Source organism: Hippocampus zosterae, chromosome 4 (genome assembly GCF_025434085.1).
Source record: "Hippocampus zosterae strain Florida chromosome 4, ASM2543408v3, whole genome shotgun sequence".
NCBI lineage: Eukaryota > Metazoa > Chordata > Actinopteri > Syngnathiformes > Syngnathidae > Hippocampus > Hippocampus zosterae.
The window spans coordinates 6,413,538-6,439,845 of NC_067454.1; the positions used below are offsets into that span (position 1 = coordinate 6,413,538).

At 43.2% G+C, this 26,308-nt stretch overlaps 4 protein-coding genes across 4 annotated transcripts; 2 read left to right on the forward strand and 2 right to left on the reverse strand.

The window, feature by feature from the left end:
- The first annotated feature begins 638 nt into the window (after nucleotides 1-638).
- LOC127599864 (synaptotagmin-4-like) lies at nucleotides 639-7,590 on the forward strand. The gene is made up of 5 exons (XM_052064079.1): nucleotides 639-660; nucleotides 2,038-2,945; nucleotides 4,733-4,904; nucleotides 6,865-7,031; nucleotides 7,231-7,590. Exons 1-5 carry the CDS (start codon nucleotides 639-641, stop codon nucleotides 7,384-7,386), a joined length of 1,425 nt encoding a protein of 474 aa, XP_051920039.1. The 3' UTR covers nucleotides 7,387-7,590.
- Nucleotides 7,591-10,028: 2,438 nt separating this feature from the next.
- On the reverse strand, nucleotides 10,029-13,104 carry LOC127600019 (zinc finger protein ZFP2-like). The gene is made up of 2 exons (XM_052064361.1): nucleotides 12,581-13,104; nucleotides 10,029-11,775 (listed from the first exon to the last, which is right to left on the reverse strand). Exons 1-2 carry the CDS (start codon nucleotides 12,912-12,914, stop codon nucleotides 10,550-10,552), a joined length of 1,560 nt encoding a protein of 519 aa, XP_051920321.1. The 5' UTR covers nucleotides 12,915-13,104; the 3' UTR covers nucleotides 10,029-10,549.
- Nucleotides 13,105-18,642: 5,538 nt separating this feature from the next.
- On the forward strand, nucleotides 18,643-22,691 carry LOC127599991 (uncharacterized). Its single transcript, XM_052064289.1, has 2 exons — nucleotides 18,643-19,774; nucleotides 20,605-22,691. The coding sequence occupies exons 1-2, from the start codon at nucleotides 18,785-18,787 to the stop codon at nucleotides 22,588-22,590; spliced, it is 2,976 nt and encodes a 991-aa protein (XP_051920249.1). The 5' UTR covers nucleotides 18,643-18,784; the 3' UTR covers nucleotides 22,591-22,691.
- Nucleotides 22,692-23,883: 1,192 nt separating this feature from the next.
- On the reverse strand, nucleotides 23,884-26,308 carry LOC127600032 (oocyte zinc finger protein XlCOF6.1-like). The gene is made up of 2 exons (XM_052064379.1): nucleotides 25,702-26,308; nucleotides 23,884-25,374 (listed from the first exon to the last, which is right to left on the reverse strand). The coding sequence occupies exons 1-2, from the start codon at nucleotides 25,820-25,822 to the stop codon at nucleotides 24,215-24,217; spliced, it is 1,281 nt and encodes a 426-aa protein (XP_051920339.1). The 5' UTR covers nucleotides 25,823-26,308; the 3' UTR covers nucleotides 23,884-24,214.

Below are 26,308 nucleotides of genomic sequence, written 5' to 3' on the forward strand. Positions count from 1 at the left end.
AGTCTGTTAATAAATAAGAAAGAAGAGCATTTTTTTCTCATCCCTTGGTTAAAAAGTACTTTACCGAACTTTATACCAGCAGGTGGCACTGAAGGATCGTGTAATTCTGCACTCCGGCCGGTTTCACTGCATCGAATGAAATCCAATCCACAAAAATATGCCCATGCAAAAATGAGAATCCATATGCAATACCTAACATAACATTAAATAGGCTTTTTCACTAATAAAACACTCAGAAGCTATCTCATCTATCCAAGAATTAGCATTATCACTATGAAAATAAAACGGGGGTCATACTGTCGCTGTAGTAATTGATGCCAAGAAGGGACTCTAATTCTTCGTTCACAGTCCATTTCATTGGGGACTGTAGAATCACTTGCAGCAAATGAATGGAACCCCCCCCCCCCCCAAAAAAAAAAAAAACGAAGAGGCAATCAGGAAGTGTGGATGTTGAGCAGTCCGCCAGGGCTGCAGTGCATTGGTGGAATAAATCCAAGCTCAGTCAGCCTGTGTGTGTGTGTGTGTGTGTGTGTGTGTGTGTGTGTGTGTGTGTGTGGTGGGGGGTGGGGGGGGGGGCTTCTTGATGATGGTGCTGGGCTCACACTGACTCCAGACACTGCAGAGTGGCGGATGCAATCATGTCACACTACATCCTGCCAGGTAAGAATCAGCATTTTCTGCTCTTTTTTTTTTAAATAGCACTTTGGAACTACAGGATTTATCTTTTCATGCTTAATTTTAGTCCAAAATATTAATGAAATGTAGCGTCCTCGATGATAAACATCAACATTGCATGCATTGAATTCCAAAGTCAAAATGTAGGACCGGATCAGATGTCATTGTAATGCGTTTCAAATTAAAAGATGACTATGAAACAAAAGTTCAAATCTCAAGCTTTGATTTCATGGTACTTACATCTAGCTGTATTTAACAACTCAGGACCTTTTGTTTGAAGCCATCCTCTTTTCAAGTGAGCAAAAGTATTGGGACAGACTCAGAATAACTTTTAATATTCAGTAGCAGAACCCTTACTTGCAAAATTTGCATCAAACTTATGCCTGCCACAATCACAGCAGGGCAAGTGAGGAGGACATCTTATATTGACGTCAGCAACTTCAAAAAAACATTTGAACCCGTTTCATAAAAGAAACCACGGGAGCCACAAACCCTTCAGAAATCTAAAATGAAGAGAGCATTTTTATTTTGCTTTGTGTTTCTGCCTTGCTGACCCGTTTCGAGCAATGGTAAATGGGCTGACATTTGTATTGCGCTTTGGTACTCAAAATGCTTCACACGGCTTCTTCGTTTACCTACTGATGACGCAGAATCAGGAGCGAGTGGGCACTCAAGACACGTCAGCATGGTTGCAATGGCCAGTAGTGAACGTCCAACCTTTGCATTGGAAGACAACCACTCTACTACTGAGCTATACATGCTCGCCGTATCGGATGTGGCCATCGTATTAGCCATATAATTAACATTTATGATTAAACAAGCTCATTATTTTTTTCAGTATGTAAACTTTTTATAACATCTTGAATGGGTTGTGTGAAATTAGATTTTTTTTAATGCTAAATGAACTACAACTCATTTTGCTTCCTGCAAACACTTTACATTGTAGCTTGAACCCCTTTCATTTCGATCTTCCATAAAATTGTGTCTCCATTGATCCTTCCAAGATTGTGGTCGCTTGCTGATTGGAAATGTAAATAAAAACCCTGTCATGATAGTATCATATGAGGACACTTGCGGTCTGACTGTCAGGAAATTTAACATGCCCTCTGTCTGGCTTTTTGACAGTGACACTGTCATTAGCGATTGTCATGAATGAGGGACATTTCCTCGTTGATCTCATTAAGATGATTGTAACTCATTTAGGCCTCTTCAATATTTCAGTCTGGTCCCCAGTTTGGTCGTTGCTGTCACCGGTCTGCAAAAGAACTCAGTGTATATAGTTAATGTTTGAGTTTTTCAAGAAAAATTGAAGACAGATACAAAGCAGCTCTCAGAAAAAAAACGAACTATTGTTGCCTGTAGTTCATCTGCAGGTCCTGCTGGCCGTGCTCCTGGCCGTCTTCTGCTACTGCATGGTGCTCGCCTTCATCCTCTGCTGCAGGCCAAAGAAGGGTGTATCCTCAAAGGATAAGGAGTTGGGAAATCCGTGCCCTCACTCCAACGAGCGAGTGACTGTGACGCTGACGCCGGCGCTGTGCACGCGGCCCGTCCGGCAACAGTACGAAGAACTGGACGGTGACGTTTTGGACTTCACGTCCTCTAAAAGCAGCTCGTCCCCATCCGAGGACGACCTCAGCGATCTCCCATTTGATTCCAGGTGTTCGTCTCCAATACGCCGCCTCAATTCACCGCTCGTTCCTTTAGCATCCCGTAAGAAAACGAGCCTCAGCCAGGCATCCTTGTCCTCATTCACTAAGCTAGTTCCCAAATCTCGTTGGATGAAGGGTCGGCGCAGCACTGTGAGTGGGGAAAGTATAAGCCACCAGGCTGCGCTCTCTCCATCTCAATATGGCTCCATCACGTCTTCCATCCCCGCCAAGTCGACCCCCTTGCTTCACTTCTCCCTGCTCTACTCCTCAAGCGGTACCCTGGTGGTCAGCATCTTGGGGGTGTCTGGCCGGAGGAGGAGTAATAGAATTCTGGTACGGGCTAGCCTACCACCAGTGTGCCCAGTACCGTGCCAGGTGGCATCCCGTCGCTGCAGCTTCAGCCCAGACCTGCAAAGCCAGAGTGCGGCGCTCCAAGCAGGGTCCTTGGAGAAGCTGCGGGCATGCACTCTGAGACTAGAGGTCTACAGCCGAGACTTCTCAGGCCTGCGCGAGGTGGCTCTGGGCGTGGTGGAACTGTCCTGCCAGCAACTGGACTGGGAGCCTGACACGACGGCAACCTGCACTAGGCAACTCAGCCCTGCCAAAAGTAAACTCAAGAAGGTAACCTCAAGCATTTTTTTCTGTTTATTCAGTAAATATTTGAATTTGACACGATACATGCAACACAAATGCAAAGCAGTTTTGAAAAACATGGCTTATCGGGCAAAACATGAGTGCAATAATTCACAGCAGTTTTTACAGTAAATGTTTGAGTTTATCAAGAGTATGCTACACAAATATGATGCAGTTTGCAGAACCAAATGAGTTAACAAAAAAAATCTTTGTACATGTTTCAGTTGAGGGGCGGCCCGGTAGCCCAGTGGTTAGCACGTCGGCTTCACAGTGCAGAGGTACCGGGTTCGATTCCAGCTCCGGCCTCCCTGTGTGGAGTTTGCATGTTCTCCCCGGGCCTGCGTGGGTTTTCTCCGGGTGCTCCGGTTTCCTCCCACATTCCAAAAATATGCATGGCAGGCTGATTGAACACTCTAAATTGTCCCTCGGTGTGAGTGTGAGTGCGAATGGTTGTTCGTCTCTGTGTGCCCTGCGATTGGCTGGCAACCGATTCAGGGTGTCCCCCGCCTACTGCCCGGAGACAGCTGGGATAGGCTCCAGCACCCCCCGCGACCCTAGTGAGGATCAAGCGGTTAGGAAGATGAATGAATGAATGAATGTTTCAGTTGATGAAAAAAGAGTTTGAGTTCATCAAGAATAATGCATAGCACCAAATCAGCTGTGCCACTAGTGTGCTGTACTTTTGTTCATCATGGTGAAAATGAGCAGCAAATCTGCCAGGGCAGACAAGAATAACTCAGGAGATTGTGACAACAGGCGGGGAAAGTCTAATTTTTGTGAGAGCCCGAATTGACTGATGCGTGTAGACTTGTGCGTTAGTTGCAGCGGCTGTGACGTAAACGCCAGCCACCCACACAGTGAATTTATGACCAAAGTCGATCTTCTCAGCTCGGATGCCCTCCGTGCCTTTGATACAGCATGCGAGTGACGCAAATCACAAGAATGATTTTATCAGCGGAAATCCAAACACAATAAAACAATTGCGTCCATCCATCCATGCAGGCAAGGCGCATGCGTGATTGGTTCACCAACCAACTGTAGGACACTTTATAGGCAAACAACGATACGATGATTCATACCTGTGGACAATTTGGAGTGAAGTCAACATTCATTTTTAGAATGTGGAAGTAAGACTAAGCATTGACAGAAAACTCCACGCCAACACGGAGCGGGGGAAAACTCCGCACACGAGCGCCGAAATTTGAATCAAAACCCTTAGGGCATATTTCAACACGAGTTTGCCAGTCAAAGAGTTTTTTTCCACGTTTCCGTAATTGGCAACGTACAACGAGTGAATCATACACAGATCAGGGTTACAACAGTTTGGAATTTTTCATGATGGTTCGTTTTTATTTCATTTTGACTGTTTGGAGGTGGGTGTATGTTAATTCGTTTTTAGAACAGGTTGTTATTTTTTCTTGATTTGTATTTTTTTAATGATTCTTTTCATTCGTTTTAACATTACGTTGAGTTCTTTTTAAATATAAGGAGTATTTGTCGAGTACCGCATGAGTCACCACACGGCAATCAAGGCAGGGCAGTGACGTCATCATTCTACTTGTATTAACTGCATGAAAAGTCGCCGGAGAGTGACGTCACATTCCACCGTGGAGCCGACAAAGGTCCTTTTTGGCGCATTATGAAGTCCCAACGACTCAGAAATAAAGTGAATGGGATCCGACACAGATCACGAAGAGAACATCTGTTGACTAAAAGACTCCTTTGAGTATGTGTTTGATCATAAAATGTGGTGTTCCTGTGTTGTTGTTCCTCAGAGTGTCAGCTCTCAGGACACACGGTCGCACAGGAAGAGCCCGCTGTGTGCGCCGCGATCACTGGGCCAACTCTTTGTACTGCTCCAGTACCAGGTTCCGGCCCACCGCATCAAGGTGATGGTGCGTAAAGCCGACCAGGTGGCCAAGCTCACCCGCATCCCCGGAGCCCCGGGTAATATCACCAATCAGAACATGTGAATGATATTTGATCAACACTCAAGTTCCAATGGAATACAATGCGAATCATTTCCCCCTCATAAATGCTTTATCTGGATAGAAAAATCGTTACATATTATACAAGAATAGATCGTTATTTCTCCATAATTGGTTCAACAATAAAATAGTCCTGGTCAGTCAACTAATCAATAATCAAGGTTTCCGTTTTAAATTACTCTGAATTTTTAAAGAAATTTAATCTACCGGTCACCCCAAAATAATTTGCTACAGCCATGGATGCTATTCCTTCTGGAATCTTGACCCTCTTGAAAGGGGTGGACAGAACAACCTCCACACCAACCCTGGACCCCAAAATGACTGCTATCGGCAATTCCTGTTTTACGTCAACATCAATCAGAAATAACAACCGTAATATACGATCCTTATTCCAAAAAGATATTTCAACAATCCCACACATTATTACCTACTGGTCTGGCTTTGTTGATAATCTACACTGGGGAAAAATCTGGTCTCTCCCATACAAATACCTCCTGACTCATAAAGTAAGGGAAATCTCCTTTAAAATGATACACAAATACTATCCCACCAAGCCTTATCTTCTTAGGTTGAAGAAAGACATCTCTGTTGATTGTTCATTTTGTGGAATGTACCCTGAAACAATGGTTCACTTGTTCTGCCAATGCCAGTATACCAACACATTTTGGAAAGTTGTATCCAGATTTATCATTGAACATATTGACTCTGACTTTATGCTATACTGGAAAAATGTACTATTTGGGTTCTACAAAAATAAGGAAAAAAAAAACACAAAACAAACCCTCATTAAAAATCTAATAACTATTATCGCTAAGATCCATATCCACAAATGCAGATGGAACAGTTCAAAACCTCTTTTATTAATTTTTGAAGCAGAAACAAAGCAGTACCTGAGCTCTATTACAGATTCCAAAAACAAAAAAAGCTATTAAGACTCTGGCTATATGCTCCTTATTTGAATTTTTTGTCAAAAAATCCCCTGGCTTCTTTCCTTCTTCTTTGTTTAAACGTTTGTAATGTGTGTGTATGGGTTGTACGTTCGTTTTGTTTGCTGAGAATTGTATTCTGACCTGTTCAATAAAGATTTGGGGAGGGGAAAACTTGACAAAACCAATCCAAAAAAAAAAAGTTGTGGTCTCGAACGTGCTGCGATGCAGATGTCTTTTTTTCCCTTTTAACGAAACTGCATTTAAAGGATTCCATCTCTCCTTTTGCCGTTCGTAAAGTAGAGCTATCCACTAACAACAACGAACCCCTCAACTTACAATAATGATGGAAAGCTACCTAGTTCCCCCATTTACGATACGTTTGACTCCATTTCCCAGATAACTCACTTGAACGTATAATGATACAATAGGATTCCTTGCATTTACAATACGATTCACCTAAATACAGGTCTGATTCATTCCAATTGCCCTAAAACGTGTTTCACGCCATTTGCAATACACGTCACTCCAATTCTAACTTGACGCATGCTAACTGGCAGCCAGAGGTAAACTTGTGACAAGTGAATTGCGAGTATGCTGGGTATGACTGTACCACTATTACAGTCTCGCCGATCGTCGAAACGCTAAAAAGCCATAACTATGATGTTATTCTATAACTGGATTAGGAAGCCGTGCCGCTTCCTCTCATGTTTACTCGGCATCTCATTTCTAGCCTCGCTTCACTGGCACATGAGAAGGGAGACAACAAAACCAGCGTTGACATTTTCAGACAAATTCATTCCACTTTGTTGCCCCCAGAGAGAGTCCCACGCTTCCCAGAATGTGTCACCACCATAAATGACACATTGCTTTTGAATTATTATGCAATCCAATTAGAAAGCTTGAGTGGATTAAAAAAAAAAGGAAGTCATATTGATTGTGGTGGACTGAAAATGCTGATGCTAAATACTGATGCTATGTTTTCCTCATCAGTCCACTACGTCGTCATCAACTTGCATCATGACGGCAAAGTGATCAGCACCAAAGAGACCAAAGCAGCCGGCGGTTCGAGTCCCGTTTGGAACGCTCCTTTCCTGTTCGATTTGCCACCCGGTGATGTCGCTCATCTGCCATTGCTCTTTGAGTTCATTGTCATGCAGGTATCTGGAAAAAAAAAATGAACCCATTCCTCTTGAGTACCTCCAATTACAACACGAGCCACTCAAATTAGGATACAATACAATTTACTGTCAGTTATTTTGGATTTACTCCAATTAGGATGTCATTCGGCGGGATTAGCATACGATACTCCAATCATGACACTATTTATTATGATTCACTTCAATTTCTCGTCCGCAGGGTCGTCTCTACACGAAGAGTAGCATTCTGGGCCGCGTGCTGATTGGTGGCCATGTTTCGGAAGCGGGGCGAGGACACTGGAAGGAAATGTATAGCCGGGCCACCGGGGAGGCCGCTCGTTGGCACGCCATCCAGTCAGACAGGAAGCAGGAGTGATTGATAAGACAATTTGATTCAGTGTTGTTTATTTCATTGTGAAGTGTCCATCTAGAACTAATGTCTCTTACGAATCAATCAAAAGCAAAAAGCAATAGCCCTGCACAAGCGTCACAGACTGAAGCATATACACTAGCTTGCCTTGTTAGCTGAGCCTGCTAATATTTTTGTTTTTATTTTGATTTTTTTGCATTGCACTATGGGCGACCTCACAGTGCAGCGTTACCGGGTTCGTTTCCAGCCTCGGCCTCCCTGTGTGGAGTTTGCATGTTTCGATTGCTGGCACGATTCAAATTTAAAATGCTTTAACATTTCAATAAAGCGAGCGGCCCGTTGGTCCTGCGGTTAGCGCGTCGACCTCACTGTGCAGAGGTGCAGGGTTCGATTCCGGCTCCGGCCTCCCTGTGTGGAGTTTACATGTTCTCCCTGTGCCTGCATGACATTAACATGCACGGCAGTGGAATGGAACACTCGAAATTGTCCCGAGTTGTGATTGCGAGTGCAAATGGTTGGATTAATATAAGGTCAGGCAAGCATTTGCCTCTCTACACATTTAATGTATTTATAAAACTACACGAGTGATATTTGGGGGTTGTTTGTCAATTCACCATGTATGATGTGTACTTTTGCTATTGCTCTGAAGAAGAACCACTGAGAAACTGAAATAAACACATTTTGCCCAAAATTAAGCAATTTGGGGTTTCATGTAGGTTTTTTTTTTTGCCTTACAATGTATCATTTTTGGGCGGCCCGGTAGCCCAGTGGTTAGCACGTTGGCTTCACAGTGCAGAGGTACCGGGTTCGATTCCAGCTCCGGCCTCCCTGTGTGGAGTTTGCATGTTCTCCCCGGGCCTGCGTGGGTTTTCTCCGGGTGCTCCGGTTTCCTCCCACATTCCAAAAACATGCGTGGCAGGCTGATTGAACACTCTAAATTGTCCCTAGGTGTGAGTGTGAGCGTGGATGGTTGTTCCATCTGTGTGTGCCCTGCGATTGGCTGGCAACCGATTCAGGGTGTCCCCCGCCTACCGCCCGGAGACATCTGGGATCGGCTCCAGCACCCCCCGCGACCCTAGTGAGGATCAAGCGGCTCGGAAGATGAATGAATGTATCATTTTTGCCTAAAAATCATTTTTGCGCTACAAGCAAATTATCTAACAATCTGCACAACCCTCTTATACAGAACTGAAAATTAACATGTCCTCCTATTAAAATGATCGACTTCATTTCTGTCATGTTTGCACTTCACATAGTTGACTGTGTTTCAAAAATAGAGCACAGCTGTGATGTAATCTCATCCTGGGGCAGTATGATGTCATAACACATCAGCCAGCACGTGAAATGGTGACATTTATGTAATGTGTAATATGCCACGTTGCCATGTAAATCCAGCGTAATGAGAAACATTTCATTAGGTGCTACATTCAAGTCTCTTCTGTTGCCATTGTACTCAGAGTGGAAGCTAAAATAGGAAATGCGTGTGCATTTACTTTTTAGAGTCAACTTTACAAAATTATATGAATGGCAATATATATATTTTTTTAAAGCCAGGGTATTGTATTAATTTGGACATTTTAAATATTATAGCGGGGCGGCCCGGTAGTCCAGTGGTTAGCACGTCGGCTTCACAGTGCAGAGGTACCGGGTTCGATTCCAGCTCCGGCCTCCCTGTGTGGAGTTTGCATGTTCTCCCCGGGCCTGCGTGGGTTTTCTCCGGGTGCTCCGATTTCCTCCCACATTCCAAAAACATGCGTGGCAGGCTGATTGAACACTCTAAATTGTCCCTAGGTGTGAGTGTGAGTACGAATGGTTGTTCGTCTCTGTGTGCCCTGCGATTGGCTGGCAACCGATTCAGGGTGTCCTCCGCCTACTGCCCGGAGACAGCTGGGATAGTCTCCAGCACCCCCCGCGACCCTAGTGAGGATCAAGCAGTTAGGAAGATGAATGAATGAATAAATATTATAGCAGCAAACATTTTCAAATGAGTTGAACTTTGTGCAAGTTATAGCAGTAAACATGCCCCTGACTCTGACTCCCCCCCCCCCCCCCACTTATTTCTCAAATATTTGCAAGACTTTGGTCCTCGAGGTTAAAAAAAATATTCAACTATCGAATTTTTCTGTGACATTTTTCAGCCACGCTGTCTTCCTTTATTCTCATGTACAAATTAATTCGCATTTTATATCTATAAATTCTAACCCTCTGCCCGATTTCCTGTTCTCACTGTCTCCAATATTTAGGCTCAGACCATTTCCTGATTTTAACCATGTGTAAGAAATGATCAGTCAGTGGGCCCGGTGATCTCTTGAGAGTCTGAGTCATCTTCCACAAATAACTAGAACCTTTTCTTATTGATCACATCACGCTGGCTTGGTCCACGTGTCCTTTTCTATCCGGATTGAAGCTTTAGGCCTTGTGTATCTACCCCCGGATTCGCAAAACAAAAACCTAGAAGGTAAAATGTGAGTTGACAGTTAACCAATATGAACTTCAACCGCTGCGGTGTAACCTTTAAATAACGCACACCTCGCAAAGAACATCATTTTTTATTTATGTATAAATCATGCAATCAATGGATTACAAGAGAATAAATACTATGAATTATTTGCCTTCGTTTGTTCTTACTATTAAAGAGTATGCTTTCTCAATACATAAAATATAGCGATAACATATCTAAGTAGAGTGTAGAGAATGCAATTGTGCATCACATTTAGGTTGATACAGCTCGTTCTGGGGAGTGATTTGGCCAGGAGGGGGCAGCAAATTCTAGTCCTCCCACAAATTGGGGTTATTTTAATGTGGTTTGTGAATCAATCATGTTGTTTTAAGATTGATATTGGATAGTAAAAAGCAGGCATATTGTCGACCCCCAAAGGAGACTAATATCGTTTCTTTTCTACAAATTACTAAAAAGTTGCTAAGCCTCATGCACGACAAATTTGTTAGGCCTTTAAAAAAATAGTATTGCCATAAGTACCCCGGCAGCTACAATACATATGCCATGAACCTGATTTTTAGGTAAATCCATCCTTACATTTTATATTCTGTTTTATCCTCACGGGGGTCACGGGCGTGCCGTAGCTTATCCGAACTGCCCTCGGGCAGGGGGGCATCCACAGAATCTGAGACCCCCCATCAAGGCAGTTTCTTCAGTTTTTTAAAAGCTTCATTGATCGTTGCTAATCTCACCAGCACACTTGTGTTTCTTAATATTTTGTTTACTCGAGAAGCTTTTATGACACACACTACAACTGAATGGTTTCTCCCCAGTGTGTGTTCTGGTGTGTGTTCTTAAGTTTCCCCGTAAAGAGAATTTTTGACCACAAACTGAGCAGGCAAAAGGTTTCTCTCCAGTATGTGTTCTTGTGTGTGTTCCAAAATTTGCCTTAGTCGCAAAGCTTTTACCACAAATTGGGCAGGCAAAAGGTTTCTCTCCAGTGTGCGTTCTTGTATGTTCTTCCAAAAGTACCTTCACGCAGAAGCTTTTACCACAAACTGAGCAGGTAAAACGTTTCTCCCCGGTGTGTGTTCTTTTGTGTGTCATTAAGTATTCCCTCACAGAGAATCTTTGACCACAAACTGAGCAGGCAAAAGGTTTCTCCCCAGTGTGTGTTGATGTGTGTTTTTTTAAGTTTCCGCTGACTGAGAATCTCTGACCGCAAACTGAACATTCAAAGGGTTTCTCACCGGTGTGTGTTCTTGCATGTATTCCCAAATGTCCCTCCTGAGAAAATGTTTTACCACAAACTAAGCAGGAAAACGGTTTCTCCCCAGTGTGAGTTTTTGTATGCGCTCTCAAATGTCCATTCCGAGTGAACCTTTTTCCACAAATTGAGCATCCAAAAGGTTTCTCGCCAGTGTGGATCATCATGTGCTTTTTCAAAACGGACTTGTAGACAAACGTTTTGAAACAATGACAACATCTCCAGCGATTGTTGTCAGTGTGACATGTCTTAGCATCTTTACAATGCTCCTGGCCATCATCATCATCATGAGAGCGTGACATAACATCATTACTATCTGATGATAGTACGAGGCTGTCTCCTTGGAGTCCCCCACAGTGGTCTCCAGGTGTAATGTGTTGACTTGAGCTGCTACTTGGAGGCGCCGCGTTTCTGCTCTCCTCACTTTGACCTTTGTCTTCATCCTCTTCACCCTTCAAAGGGAAAACAGTCAAAGGAAAACGGGTGAGATCATCCTCCTCTTCCTCTTTAGTGTAGTGGGGATCTGGCTCCTCCTCTTTGATGTTAGGGGTCTCTGGCTTCACTTCCTCTATTATGTTATGGCGCTCTGGTTCCTCTTCCTCTTTAAATGCCCCTTCATCGTAGTCTGCTTTAACGTGAGTGGTCAGTGGCACCTGTCGCTCAGAATGAAGATATTTTTCACTGACGTCTGCATTACACAAGAAGACAAAAACACAAGGTTAGGTGAATTCAAATCTCATGCTGCGACATTGATGTTGTGCATTTTCGTTAATACAGTTGTAACTGATAGTGGTTTTTGCCTGATTTGTAAATACGTGTTCCCGGTGTAGCGGCATTCCTGGTTGAATGTCTCTTATGGTCAATTTATTTTTATAGGCTTGCCATCATTTTTGTCCACGCCTGTTTCATTAGGTGTTTTTTTAGTCCAATGAAGCAAAGTTCAAAAGAAATATCTGGCTTTCATTGGTTAATTTTCCTTGATTTTTATTACTTTTATTATTGATGTTGTCTTTCTGTTCTCTTTCATTACCATTTTTATCAGCATTATTATTAATTTTCTTTAACACAGTCCCAACAATTTTGTTCAAGCGTTTAGTGATTGTGGAATTTTGTATGGAAAGGGGAGCATGAAACTTTAACGTCACACTGTGCCCATCTCCTGGTTAGGATGAGAATGCTGTTGGTGACAACTTCCGGTATTAAAAAAAAAACTAACAAGACCATTTTTCGTTGTCTGTTTCGTGCTTAATTCCACTTTCCTTTCAAAATTTTAAGATTGAAAAAAAAATCAAACTGCTAATCGTCTTGTCCTGACTCGTCTCAGACAACAAGAACATCAAGTTGCATTTCAAATTGGATGCTTCTATCTTAAAACAGAGATCTCATATGTGTTTTTTTCTATTTTTACATCGGTTTCCAAACGTACTAACCAATTACAGTACCAAAACGGACACGGAGCACCTCTATTATATTTGAATTATCAGTGAACAAACCTGCCCTGTGTAACACAAGACGAGGCTGCTTGTAAACCGCTTCCAGTAGTTGACGTTGTCGCACGTTCTTCTTTTTTGTTCCACAAAGGTTCTCCACGAATTCTGTCGTTGTTCTTGCACACATGTTCACACTATGATGGCAATACTTTGCGCGCACACACGCACACTTGACTTGACTGGATGTGTTGCTAACAAAGGAATCTAGTCGGATGGACCACGAAAGCCGTTTGGTCGCCTTCGTCAGAAGTGGAGCCACCGGTGGCCATTTTACGTTGCCAGTCGTTAGTCCCCGCCTTCCTCGAGTACACTGATGATTTCTCCGCAGTGTTTTCATGTTTTGTTTTTGTCTCCACGGTGTAAATGCGTGTGGCGTACGGTTGTCCCGTTAAGTATGGGAGAGACGCTACGTTTGAATTTCATTTTACAAAATCTGATTTATATTTTCTTTTGAAATGTATAAATCCGAGTATTGTACTACCCAGCCCTCTTGATCATGTCAGATTCACAATAACTGGTGAATGCAAACAATTACATTGTTTCTTTGGGCGGATCTCGTTAATCTCTAAAGAGATCCTGTCATAAAACACGCACTCATAAAAAAATTTCGTTGGAAAAAAACCGCCGTCATAAAACATGCACTGATAATAGTATTTTCACCGAGGAAAAAAACCCGGACAAATTGTCATTCCGTGGCAACGTAAAAAGGCTGTCCCGTGGCTTCAACCGCGAGTAGCACTGGGAATGCGTCACTTCCGCATTCAGTTTGAAAATCAGATGACGTCTGCTGCCGCTTTTTACAGTGGTGTCTTCTGTGCTATGGATGCTTGGTTGGAGTGAAGGTTGACGGCATGAACTGCATGTCATTTCACCAAACTTCACCCATGACGGTCGTTACCCAAGCCTTTGGCACTGCGATGTCATTTTTCGATGACAGGGCAGCTCCCTGATTTTGCTGCGTCAATTATATTCCTCAAACGCAACATTAAGTAGTTTATTTCCATGGCTTAGGTGATGAATTGTGCAGAGCAAAAAAGAAAAAGGTAATCTGAAGAAGACAAATGAATTCCCTTTTTGAAAGAAGAAAAATAACCGTTGATTGAGTACAAATAGTGCGAAAAGCTCCATGTTTTTCAAATTTATATCGGTTAATAAAAGGCACACGAGTCCACTTCAACACAGTAGATGGCGGTAATGCACTATCTAACGGCGAGTAAACAAAGGCCCAAGTGTGACGTAACAGGTTCGCGCGAATCACGGTGACGTTACGTGGCAGCCATGTTGAAGTCGGTTATTTCGACGGAGCAACTCTTCAAGCGGACCCCATTCTCGAAACTTAAGTTAAAGGGAACATAGCAACATGTCAACGGACGATTTTCAAACGAAATACGCTTGTTTTATGGACACTCTGGTGAAAAGTACTGTTGCGGAAACGACCAGACTTTTTGAAACGGTGGTTGACGAATTAAAGGCAGAATTATCAAAGGTGAAGACGGAGAACGAGGCCCTGAAAACAACATGCAGGCAAATAGCTGACGCGAAAACCTTTGCTATCCGTGAGTACGCACGAGGTGGCCGTCCGCAGATCCAGGACAACGCTGTGCAATGTGGTGAGTGAGTTGCTCTTGTTTTTCAAACAGATAACCGAAACTTGTTTAAATGATGTGTAAACGCCCGTTCTAGTTAGATGACCGTTGAACATTCACTCTCCATCCGTGAAGTTACATTCGTTGTCGATTTACTGTCTTCCGGTTTGGCGAACTGCGATACCGCGCTTTCGTAATCTTAAGTGAAACAGGCGAACATGGGCCTGATGAAACATTTTTTCCCACGATTCCAAAAGCTATACAAATAACTCCGTTACATTAACTATTCAGTTTTGTTTGTGTTCCTGTTCATGGCAAGAATATTATATGTTCACATTTTTAACTCATCCAAATTCAAGGGCATTTCAACTACATTTTGAGACGCGCTCAGTCATAGCTGCTGTTAAAAGGCTGTATAGAAATAGATGTGTCATATGCTACAAAAGATTTGCCGAACGTGACAACATCCGTTTCTATTTTACTCATTCAGTACCAGCCAATTCTAGACCAAGTCTGAAAAGACGTTTAAAAACGTCTTTGGGAGTGAATGAGTTAAAGGCAGTCTGCTGTGACTGGCAATTCTTATGCGAGCGTTGTTTTGCCGGGAACGGCTCTACTTGGTCAATCGCTGAAGCAGGGGATTGTCGGCTTGCCGTGAATCATTTTGCCATGATGGCGCCCGAGTAGGCAGCCTTCGGCAAGTGCTCTTCAAGAGCCTTGCTTTTTTGTTCTTTTTTGCTGTTTTTGTCTTTTGTTTTGTCACATGTTGTTTGTTGTTTCATTGTGTGGACCTGATATGGACTGTTTTCAGCGCTTTTTGGCCACGACATTCGTCAAAGGAGCAGTATCTGTGCTTGGTGGTTGCGCCTTCTCGGCAGCACGCCTGTACCAGCACAGATTTTGATTGGGAGGAATGTCGGCGCCATTGACTGTCGGTGCTGGACAGACCTGGGGCGCTTGTGTTTTTTGCGCCAGTAATGGGCAGCATTTTTCACAACCCCGATTTGTTCAGTGGCTATGTCAGCGCTGTTGGACAGTTGGCGTTGGTGCGGCTGGATGGATGGCTGCTGAAGTTGAGGATGAGGAGAGAAGAGCGTTGGCGAAGAGCGCCGATGCGTATTTGGAACCGTGAGTTGCCGCTTGGAATTGAAATGGATTTCCATGGGACAGGAGAAGTGAACCAATCTCTTTTTTCGTCAATGGATGCTACAGCTTCTTGTTGACTTTGAAACTTAGCTTGTAGCCGACGTGTGCACATTTTGAGCATGACGTCTCTGATCCACTGGTTAAAGGACACTTTGATTCTCTCCTCTTTCATCTCAAACCGCTTCAAACAACAAAGCGTGTGACGGAAAAGTGGTTAGGACTGCACGACTGTCCGTGTTTTATGTTATGTGTTGTGTTTATTATTTTACTTTATGTTAACTGTTTTGTAAAGCGCTTTGTTACAGCTGCTGCTGTTGTGAAAGCGCTATATAAATCAGCATGTATTGTATTGTATTGTATTTTAGCATGTTCGCGTGTGTAGCTATACGGAAGACCGTAGGTGCTAACTTGAGTGAAAAAAACTTTTGAAATACGTGCGGTCCTAAATTGTAATACATTTACAAAGTAATAAAGTAATGGGCTGTCATTCGAACGTACAGTAAACTCGTTCAAACGCACAATGGAATGTATAGTTATGATTTTAATTAGTTCCATGAGTCCATTTGTAACTTGAAACGTTCATGAATCAAGGTAACGTTTGCCATTGAAATGAATGGAAATACAATTAATCAGTTCGACAAAAGAATGTAAACGTTACTTTTGAAAATACAATACATGCTGATTTATATAGCGCTTTCACAACAGCGGCAGCTGTAACAAAGCGCTTTACAAAACATTTAACATAAAGTAAAATAATAAACACAACACATAACATAAAACACGGACAGTCGTGCAGTCCTAACCACTTTTCCGTCACACGCTTTGTTGTTTGAAGCAGTTTGAGATGAAAGAGGAGAGAATCAAAGTGTCCTTTAACCAGTGGATCAGAGACGTCATGCTCAAAATGTGCACACGTCGGCTACAAGCTAAGTTTGAAAATCAACAAGAAGCTGTAGCATCCATTGACGAAAAAAGAAATTGGTTCACTTCTCCTGTCCCATGGAAATCCATTTCAATTCCAAGTGGCGACTCATGGTACGCATCGGCGCTCTTCGCCAACGCTCCTCTCTCCTCATCCTCAACTTCAGCGGCCATCCATCCAGCCGCACCAACGCCGACTATCCAACAGCGCCGACATCTCCACTGAACAAATCGGGGTTGTGAAAAATGCTGCCCATTACTGATAAAATGATTTATATGGTTAAAAATAAACATTATGCAACATAGTAACAAGGTTAAACACACACTATTATAAAGAACTAATACACTTAAAAAACATTAACATCCACATTAACATTATGACTCATTAACTTTACCTGAGGAGGGGAACGGGGGGAAGATGACTACAGCCCCGTATAGAAAAAATATTCCATGATAATGTGGAGAAAATCTGATTCTAGAGTATCTTATTACGTTCTTTTGTAATTCATTAATTGATTTTTAGCATACTGATTCAGGGACACTTGTCTTTTTAGTTAAAAAAATAAGTGGGACACTTTTTGTCACTTAAAAGATTATCTAGACACTAAAGAAATTCATTCATACTTATCAAAAAAAAATAAAGACCATGACCTTAAATATTTTTCCCCAAAATTGCAGTTTGAAAATTCTATTTTACTACATTGCGACATAAGTTAATTTGAATTAAATTAATTGTTCAGCCGTATTACGTATCCTTAACGTGTTGACAGACTGTGAGGATCCCTATTTGTCAAAGTGATGGATGAACAACACTGCATATAATAAATGCATGTCAACATGTAAATTTGACTTTGAGCTAATGTTTTGCAGACCTGCTTCCCTGCCATTTTTTGCTGATTGAACAACCGGTGGGGCCAAGTGTCAGTGAACAAGGCAAACAATGTACTGAACAGGAAATGGTGTACATCCTGATCAACGACTATGATGTTGATGCTGAAAAAGGAGCAAAAAACCTGACCGGTTCACTTCCAAGTCATGAGGTGTGTATGTGTACTGGTAGCCAAAAGTGGACAACTCACCTGCCGACAGTGACATGTAGATCCGAGTATCCTCTGCCTAGTCGTGGTAGGTCACTTTATATAGTCTGCATTATGTGTCCTAAGGAACGCCAGAGATTCCCACCCAGCGTTCTAACCTCCGTAATAAACTCACCGAGTTGAGTCTATCAGCAGCACTCAGGTTCAGCAGAACCAAGACTGAGACTTTGCCTGCATCAGTGTTTCGGCCGACATCATTTTGGCATTTTGGTCAGAGTTATCTCAGTTCTGCGACGGGGCCTGAAGTTTGATTGGAAAGTGTCAAAGGCAGTATTAGACAGGAGAAAGTCAGTAAGCTGTTAGTGTACATCTTTCAAGGACTTTGTCTAAGAATGGCACGTTTGATGTGGGGATCTCCAGCACGCCCTTTCTGTGCCCTAACAAAATTTTTGTTTCTTGTCTACTTCTAATATTAACAAGAGTAATGGTACACAAACATTTAAACACTTGATAGATTGAAGTTGACACTATATTTTGTTCAATTTGTTACTATCAAGTTGTATGTAATATTTTTTCTTTCTTCTCTTTTAAAGCATTCTGAACCCACCGTAGTCAGCGGAAACATAGTTTGTGCAATTGCAGGTAAGGAGTTAAAACAGACAAATATCACCACAAACTGTGAATTTCTACTTGAAAATAGGTCTACAAACTGTAAATGTCTTAATTCTCTCTTTTTTTTTTTAGATCCACCACCGAGCTCTGCTTGTCAAAATGAAACCATAGGCCCTGAAACTCAGCTACCATCATTGAGCGAAACGCCAGCACACGAACAAGCAAAGGGGCCGGACATTGCGCCAACGCTGCCAAACAAACAACTAGGAGCGGAAAAAACAAAGTGCGGCTTGACGGAGGATCAGACCGAGTGCGAAGCAGAAGTACGAGTCAACGAAAGAAAACAGCACTCAGAAACCCAAGATGGCGCATCTCACTGTGACACGAAGAATTCACACGCCAGCCCAACGACCCCGATACCGCAAGCGCCGTCGCCTGCGCCCGGAACGCCACCTCGCAGCGCCGTAATGGTGCAGGATGCAATGCTGCTCATTGAAGCAATGGCTCAATCAAAGAATCGTACCTCGGCACTGGAAAATCCAATCGCCCAAGACTGTTGTAGTCTCCCTGTTGTTACCTCACCATCTGTGGTCAAGTCTCAAGTATTTTCCTCACAGTCACGACCAACCGACAAGGTAAGTGACAAAGGCGCAGAAGAGGTGTCGACAAACCAGACACTTTCTGTCACTTATGCAGAGCACCAACAAAAACACGCTGTCGGTTCCTCTGACCTGACTTCGACATTATCATCAAGCGCCGCAGACCATACTCGGAGCACGTTAGCAGAGCCATTACAGACAACGGTGCTCTCAGAACCCGCCCCCCAAAAAGTCTTTTCCAAATTGCCGTGCACTCGTCCGCCACGTACGATTGCCCCACCGTCCCCGAACCAGATTACAGCTGTCATGTCAACAGTTGCTCCTGCCCAGAATAAGTTTACACCCGTAGCATCTTCATCTTCGGAACTTTCCCAAAGAAAAAATGATGTTACCCGCGCAGCAGCTGCTCCGCTTGACACGCCTGACACGGAAATCAATTCACCAGAACAAGGGGCAGGCCCGGAGCCGTGCAAAAATAGTAAAATAGCAATTCGCAGCGCTACAGATGCGACAAGCCAGCCACAACCGTCTGAAATCCCGGTTGCATTTGGCAACAAGAATTCAGTTGGACCGGGTGTCCCTGTGTCATCCTCATCGCATCGCCCGAACGCGGGCGCTCAAGTGGTTTTGGATGAAAATAAAACACCGTTGGCGTCTGGACAAACGCCAATGAGTGCATCCCCGCAAGTGGAATGTTCTTCAACGCAGGCAAGCGTTTGTGAAAGTTTCGAAATAGCTCCTGGGGAACAAGCAGCAGCATCGTCGTCCGAGCTTGTGCCAGCAAAGTCTTCTCCGCTGGTCCCAATAATCCGACTAAAAAGGCTGCCGAATCTGGCATCTGCCGCCGGATCATTTTTGGTTTCACAACTGTTCTGTCACGGGAAGGAATCTGGAGCGGTCCCACCAGACGGCGCCTCGTCTTTGATCAATGAGCAGGCGTCCACGTCAACGGTCCGTTCATCATCGCCCTGTTGCGCTCCGGAAGAGGCGCCGCCCACTGGTTTGTCAGCTTGTACACCTTCCTGTGGGTCTGAATCGGTCTTGGAGAAAGCAACGCCGGACTTTGACAAGGTCGAGTTTCCAGCCGTAACCGACCGAGCACGTAAAACTGGCACTGTGGGCGAGGGAAGACTCAACACGGCGGGGCTCAATTTTGTTTCACCGAATGGCTCTTCGACGCCCCCTGTGCATTCAAGCCCGATCAGCAAGCACCCATCCGAACCTCATTTACAATCGACCGAAGCGGAGTTCTTCTCACAGTTGGAGCTATTGCCTATAAATCAAGATGCTGAAAAGGTAATGTCAAATTTTGCACGCTTTGGTCGTAACATTCTATTTTCAATGGCTAATGCAAAAGTATTCTTAACCCTTGTGTGCTCCAAATTAAAAATGACTTAAGTTACGCATTTGACAATTTTTGTAATGATGTATTTTGTGTTATACAAACATTCTTTTTTTTTTTCAAACACTCAAAATGTTGAGAGGCATCTGTGCTCTCCATACATATATAGTTTTTATCAGTTCTTTGGGATTTTTTATTCTTTATTTTTTGCAAAAGGGAAAAAAAATTGTGTCTGGAACAATCCCGACCGGACGTGTTCATGTAAAATGCATTGGTTTGAAGCCTGCTGCAAAAAGACAAACTCATTTGCGATCCTCTGGCGCCACCTAAAAGTTGCACAATTGGAATGACCTCAACCCAACAATGTGGCATGCTTACGCCTGTCCAAGTGAAAACAAAGCGATTGACGTAAAAATCGCGTGAAATGCATGTTTACACATTAGGTTTACGATGCATTCCAAAAATATGAATTATAATGGGTCTCTATGGTGCAAAATATGTAAATTGTGAAGATTACGGAATCAAAACCTTTTTTATTATTGCTGCAATGCCTGAGAATTATCAGCCGGTGACGTCATGAAATTTCGGTCATTTTAGAACCCCACCATACGTTTCAGCTCTCTCGTATTTTTCCGAATGCCTTTGCCTTTGATTCAAAGACATTTTGCATTTATCGCAAACGGTGGACTACGAGGGTTAAGTAAGACTTTCACCAATGAAATGGATTGATTGCGTTTCTTCATGATACAAAATCTGAATCAAATGTTGTCATCTTATTTTGTAGATAACAACGATTGAGTCTGCAGACGCCCAACGTTCGTGTGTTGAAAGGACCCGTACCGATGGAAGGAGAAAGTCACACAAAAAGCCCACCGTTGCCTGTCCTGGAGTTCCCCTCAAAACGTATTCGCGGACCAAGCGAACAAAAAGGAATTTGCAGCCAAATACAAGCCAGCCTTGTTTGCCTGAAAGCCCCAAGAAACCGAGATTAGAGAATGTTAGTACGACCGAACAAGTTTCTACCCAGAAGCCCATTTCGACAAATACTGCCATTCCCTTGAGTCCCACAGGGCCACTGAAGGAAACAAAGTTTTCCCAACTCGGTCTCAGGAATCAACGGCGGACAAATATCAGTTGCACTGAAAGCGAAACTGTTTCTGTGAGACCCCGAAAGCCAGTTGTAACTTTGTATAGGTTATCTCTAAAAGACACAACAGACAGCACTTCGATTATCGCCCCGCTGCCACGCGCCGGAAAAAGCGTCACCCGCGTAAGCCCGACAAAACGTGCGTCGGCGTCTGGTAGTCTGAAAATAGGAAATGGTCTTGAACGCGTTCCAGTCGACACTGAAAAGCCATTTAGAGCTGAAGAAATTGCAAGCACACCGGTTGATGCTACAGTCTGTCCAAGGTCGAGTTCAACTGCGGGTACAGCTGAGAAGGCAAAGACAAAGTCGGCCGCGCTGAGTCGTCATCCGTCCAGTAGACCCGTCAGTCGTGCCTTCTCTGAAAAATACCACCAACATGAAGGTACCGCCGCCGCTTTCAAGACTAAATTGGCATATCAGAGTCCGAAGAAAATTGCTTGTGTTAAAAAGACCCATTTCAATTGTCCTCGAGACGCGTCTGCTCATGAAACGACCACTCCCTGTCCTCCGAGGAAAAAATTCACAAGAGACGACAAGAAGCCCAAAAAGTCCCAATCGCCTCCCGTCAGTCAAAATGAGTCGAGGATCATTAAATATGTTCCTAGACCTCAAACCTCTAACTGTGAATCCACATCTCTTTGGATTTGCAACCTTTCTGAATTGGAAAACTCAAAACGAACATCGAATTCATTAATGGGGAAAAGTGTCTCCCCAAGTAATCTGTCGCCCAAATTGACTGAAATTGCTCCCGGTTCAAGTAAGACTGGAGAAAGTACTGCGAAGACATCAAGAATGAATCCAAAGCTGACTGTTCAAGACGATGCGAAGGAACAGAACGCAAAGAAATTAGCCCAGGCGGCAAAAGCCAACCCCATCGCAATAATCAAACAAACGAAATCAAACATACCCACGCAGATAATTCACCACCATGCCGGCAATCAAACGGGAAACAAATGCACTTTTCCTCCGAAAATACAAGCAGGGGAAGCGACCCCGAAGACTCGATTCGCCGGCGGCAGGCACCTGCGTAAGAACCAGTGCGGGGAATGCGGCCGCATTCTGAGCAGCAAGACGGCCCTCGAAAGTCACGTCAGTGTCCATACTGGTCACAGGCCATTCTCTTGCACGCTCTGTGATAAGAGCTTTCCCGACTCCAGGGGTCTTAAACGGCATAGCATCGTGCACCGCAATGGGCGGCTGCACGTTTGCCAGCAGTGCGGGAAGGGTTTTGTTTACGGCTTTGGCCTCGCCAAACATGTCCAGATGGTACACGGGAAAATCAAGCCTTTCGTCTGCCAGGTCTGCAACAAGTCCTTCTTCACAAAGCGAGATGTGGAGACCCACATCCGAGTACATACGGGGGAGCGACCGTTCCCTTGCCATTTATGTGAAAAAAAGTTTTCCAGGAGTGTCGAACTCAACGCGCATCTGAGGTGGCACCGCGGGGAGAAAAGACATTGGTGCCCGTATTGTGGGAAAGGATTTTTCGACCAGAACAACCTGAAAAGACACAAGTACATCCATACAGGAGAGAAACCACATTCTTGCCCACATTGCCCGAAACATTTTACACAATCTGGACACCTGAAAAAGCACGTTAAAAATGTACATAAGGTTCTGTGAGAGACGGCGGAAAGGTTTGTCACATTTCTTTTAGTAATATAAATGTCTCTTTGACATGATTTGTACTTGATACGTCAAATGAAATAAAGAAAATAACTTATCTTGGTGAGTTCTTTTTATGGGGTTGTTAGTTAGGTTTCATGACTCTAGTGGACCTCTGCTATTCGCGGGGATTTGGGCCCAGCATGCTACTTGTAAAAATCGGTTCTTCGAAATGTATTGGGAAATCTATATGTGTGTGCGCGCGCATGGTTTGGGAATTTGGGAGGAAACCGGAGTAGCCGGAGAAAACACATGGGGAAAACATGCAAACCCCACACAGGAAGACTGGAACTGGAAGCGAACCCTGCACGTCTGCAATGTGAGGCGGACGTGCAAACAGGTCGACAAAAGGGTGCCTTTTTTTCTTTTAAGTCATATTCCACAAATGCAATATTAATCAGAATACCACGGTCAAACCAGTCGGGCCGCATAGAACAGAATTATTGTCAAGAACATTTTTGACTTGAGCGTGAATCTTCTGCCACAAACTGAGCAGACGAAGGGTTTCTCCCCGGTGTGCGTTCTTAAGTGTTTTTTTAAATCTCCTTTCTGAGTGAATCTTTTGCTGCATGTAGAGCAGGCAAAAGTTTTTTTCCCCAATGTGTATTCGTGTGTGTGTTATTAAATTATAGTTGACAGAATCTTTGACCAAAAACAAAGCAGGCAAAAGGTTTCTCCCCAGTCTGTTGTTGTTAAATGTGTCTTGACAGAGAATCTCTGACCACAAACTGCATGCAAAAGGTTTCTCTCCGGTGTGTGTTCTTGTGTGCATTCGTAACCATTCCTTAGCAGCGAATCTTTTACCACAAACTGAGCAGGCGAAAGATTTTTCTCCCCCAGTGTGTGTTCTCATGTGTACTTTCAAGCCCTACTTGGAACGGAATGTTTTCTCACACTGAGCATTTGATATGTTTGTTGCCAGAGTGACATGTTGTACCATATTCTGCGTGTTCCCCAACATCATCATCAGATAAATTGGGCCAGATCTGGCCTCCGGCCTTTGCGTTTGTCACCTGTGCTCAAAACTATAATTCGATTGTTAAAAAAGATGTCAAATAATTTGACACTTTGACTGTGCAGCTGAGTGAAGTGCGTGACACGTCACCTCACATTAAGATTGACGTTTTCTAAAGCAGCATACCAGCTTCAAAACAGATTTGATTCCTTTGCTAACGTAAACTAAATGGAAAAAAAAACAAAACGCTTTACTGTTTTTGATTTCTCAGATTAGGTGCAGAACACAAGTAGCTGTTTTTCCTTTTTGTAGACAGGCATGAGACTACACATTAGTCACAATTTGTTTTTGTAAACATCAGACAAATGTCTTAAGGCCATGGAAGGGGAATATCTTGCTTCTCCGAATCTGTTGTTTATGTTGTTTAGGGAGTTAGAAATGAGTCAAACAATGATTGCCAACACAGCCAACGTTTATTCTGCCACTCTATTGACTAACACTCTTCTCACCAGCACACTTGTCTCTTAATCTGATTATGTTGTGAAATGCGTGTTTACTGAAAATCTTTTATCAGTCTGAGTAGGCAAAATGTTTTTTTTTCCCAAGTGTATGTTCATAAGTGTGTCTTTAAAGAGAACCTTTTACCACAAACTGAGCAGGCAAAAGTTTTTCACCAGCGTGTCTTCTTTTGTGCGCAGTTAAATTCGACTTTCGAGCAAACCTTTTACCACAAACTGAGCAGCCGAAAGGTTTTTCTCCAGTGTGCGTTCTTGTGTGTGATGTTAAATGTGTCTTTAAAGAGAATCTTTTACCGCAAACTAAGCAAGCAAATGGTTTCTCTCCAGTGTGTGTTCCTGTGTGTATTGTTAAACCTGACTTTCCAGAGAATTGTTTACCACATATGGGGCAGTCAAAAGGTTTTTCTCCAGTGTGCGTTCTTGTGTGAATTCTTAAATCTCCCTTCTGAGTGAATCTTTTACCACAAACTAAGCAGGCAAAAGGTTTTTCTCCAGTGTGGGTTCTTGTGTGTATTTTTAAAATTCCATGTCGAGAAAATCTTTTACCACAAACTGAGCAAGTGAAAGGTTTCTCTGTGGTGTGTGTTCTTGTGTGTATCATTAAATCTCCATTCTTAGTGAATATTTTACCACACACTGAGCAGGCAAAAGGTTTTTCTGCATCATGTCTTCTTGAGTGTCGTGTTAAATTTGTCTTGATGGAGAATCTTTGACCACAAACTGAGCAGGAAAATGGTTTGTCTCCAGTGTGTGTTTTTGTGTGTCTTGTTAAATGTGTATTTGTTGCGAATTTTTTACCACAATCTGTGCAGGCAAAAGGTTTTTCTCCTGTGTGTATCCTCGTGTGCGTTGTTAAATTGGTCTTTAAAGAGAATCTTTTTCCACAATCTGAGCAGGCAAAAGGTTTTTCTCCAGTGTGAATTCTTGTGTGTGTTTTCAACAATGACTTTTTGTGAAACGTTTTGTCACAGTGAGAACATCGGACACGTTTGTTTTCAGTGTGACATGTCAAATCACCTTTAGAGTGTTCATCGTCTTCATTTAAAAAGTGCGATGTTATGTCATCGCTGTCTGATAGTGGAGCCAAAAGGCCATCATGATTACTTTTCATAATGACACTAGGCAATCGAAACTTGGTGATGTCGTCCTCCTGCTCTTCTTCTTTAATGCAAGTGTACTCGGGCGGCCCTTCCTTTTTGGTATGAGCAAGCTCTGGCTTCTCATCTTTGATATGGGGGGACTCGGCACAAAGATCCTCATCACTGACATCTGTAGGACACAAGAAGGCAAACACGTTTTACGAAAGTCAAGCTTCGCTCAATCAAGCCTCATGTTGTGTATTATTGTGGCAATGTTTACCATATCCGTTATTGATCCACAGAGGAGGAATTCAGGTCTTACAGCACTTTACTTTATAATTTAAAAAAAACAATATACAGTAGAAACGTGACCTACTCCGGTCCCAACAGTAATTTCAATTTATAAAACCAAAGAAGTAACTTTGTCAAGGTAACGGTGTCAACACGTCGGTGATTAAGGTAAAACAAAAACATGAAGTTGGGTTACTAAAAGAGTAAGAGTAAAGTGTAAGCGAACCTCCTCTGCGTACCACAACTGGAGGCGACTTGCAACCAGCGTCCAGTTGACGACGTTCGTTCTCTTCCGTCAGCGAAACGTCCGTTTCGTACTCATTTTCTTTCACACTTTTTGCACACATTTGCACAGGTTAAAGACAACACTTTACACTCACAATTGATATCTGCTGAGTGAGGTGTTGCCAACTCAAGTGTCTCTTTGTTAGCGGCTAGCAACCTAAGCTAGTTCGAAAGGCTTCAACTTGCGTCGACACGAGTATAACCGGATACGAGGACTAACTAACTTAGTCTCTCAAATTGGTGAGGAAGTCTTCAGTCCGTTTGCTAATTTCGGAGGTTACAAATTGGCGCGGTTGCATCAATAAATCTGATGGGGGAAGATGAGCCGCGGATGTTGTACGGCAACGCCACTTGGACAAACCACATTTAAAAATCAAATGCTGCCCACTGGCAAACCAGCAAAGGTAATGCAGTACTGTACTGTATTTCAAAGATACATCTACTTGTCGGATTGGAACGATGACACCCAAATTCCACTTGTAAAATATTTCAACTCTGAATGGTTTCCAAAACAAGTGTTGTTTCAGAGTTGATCACATAGGACATTA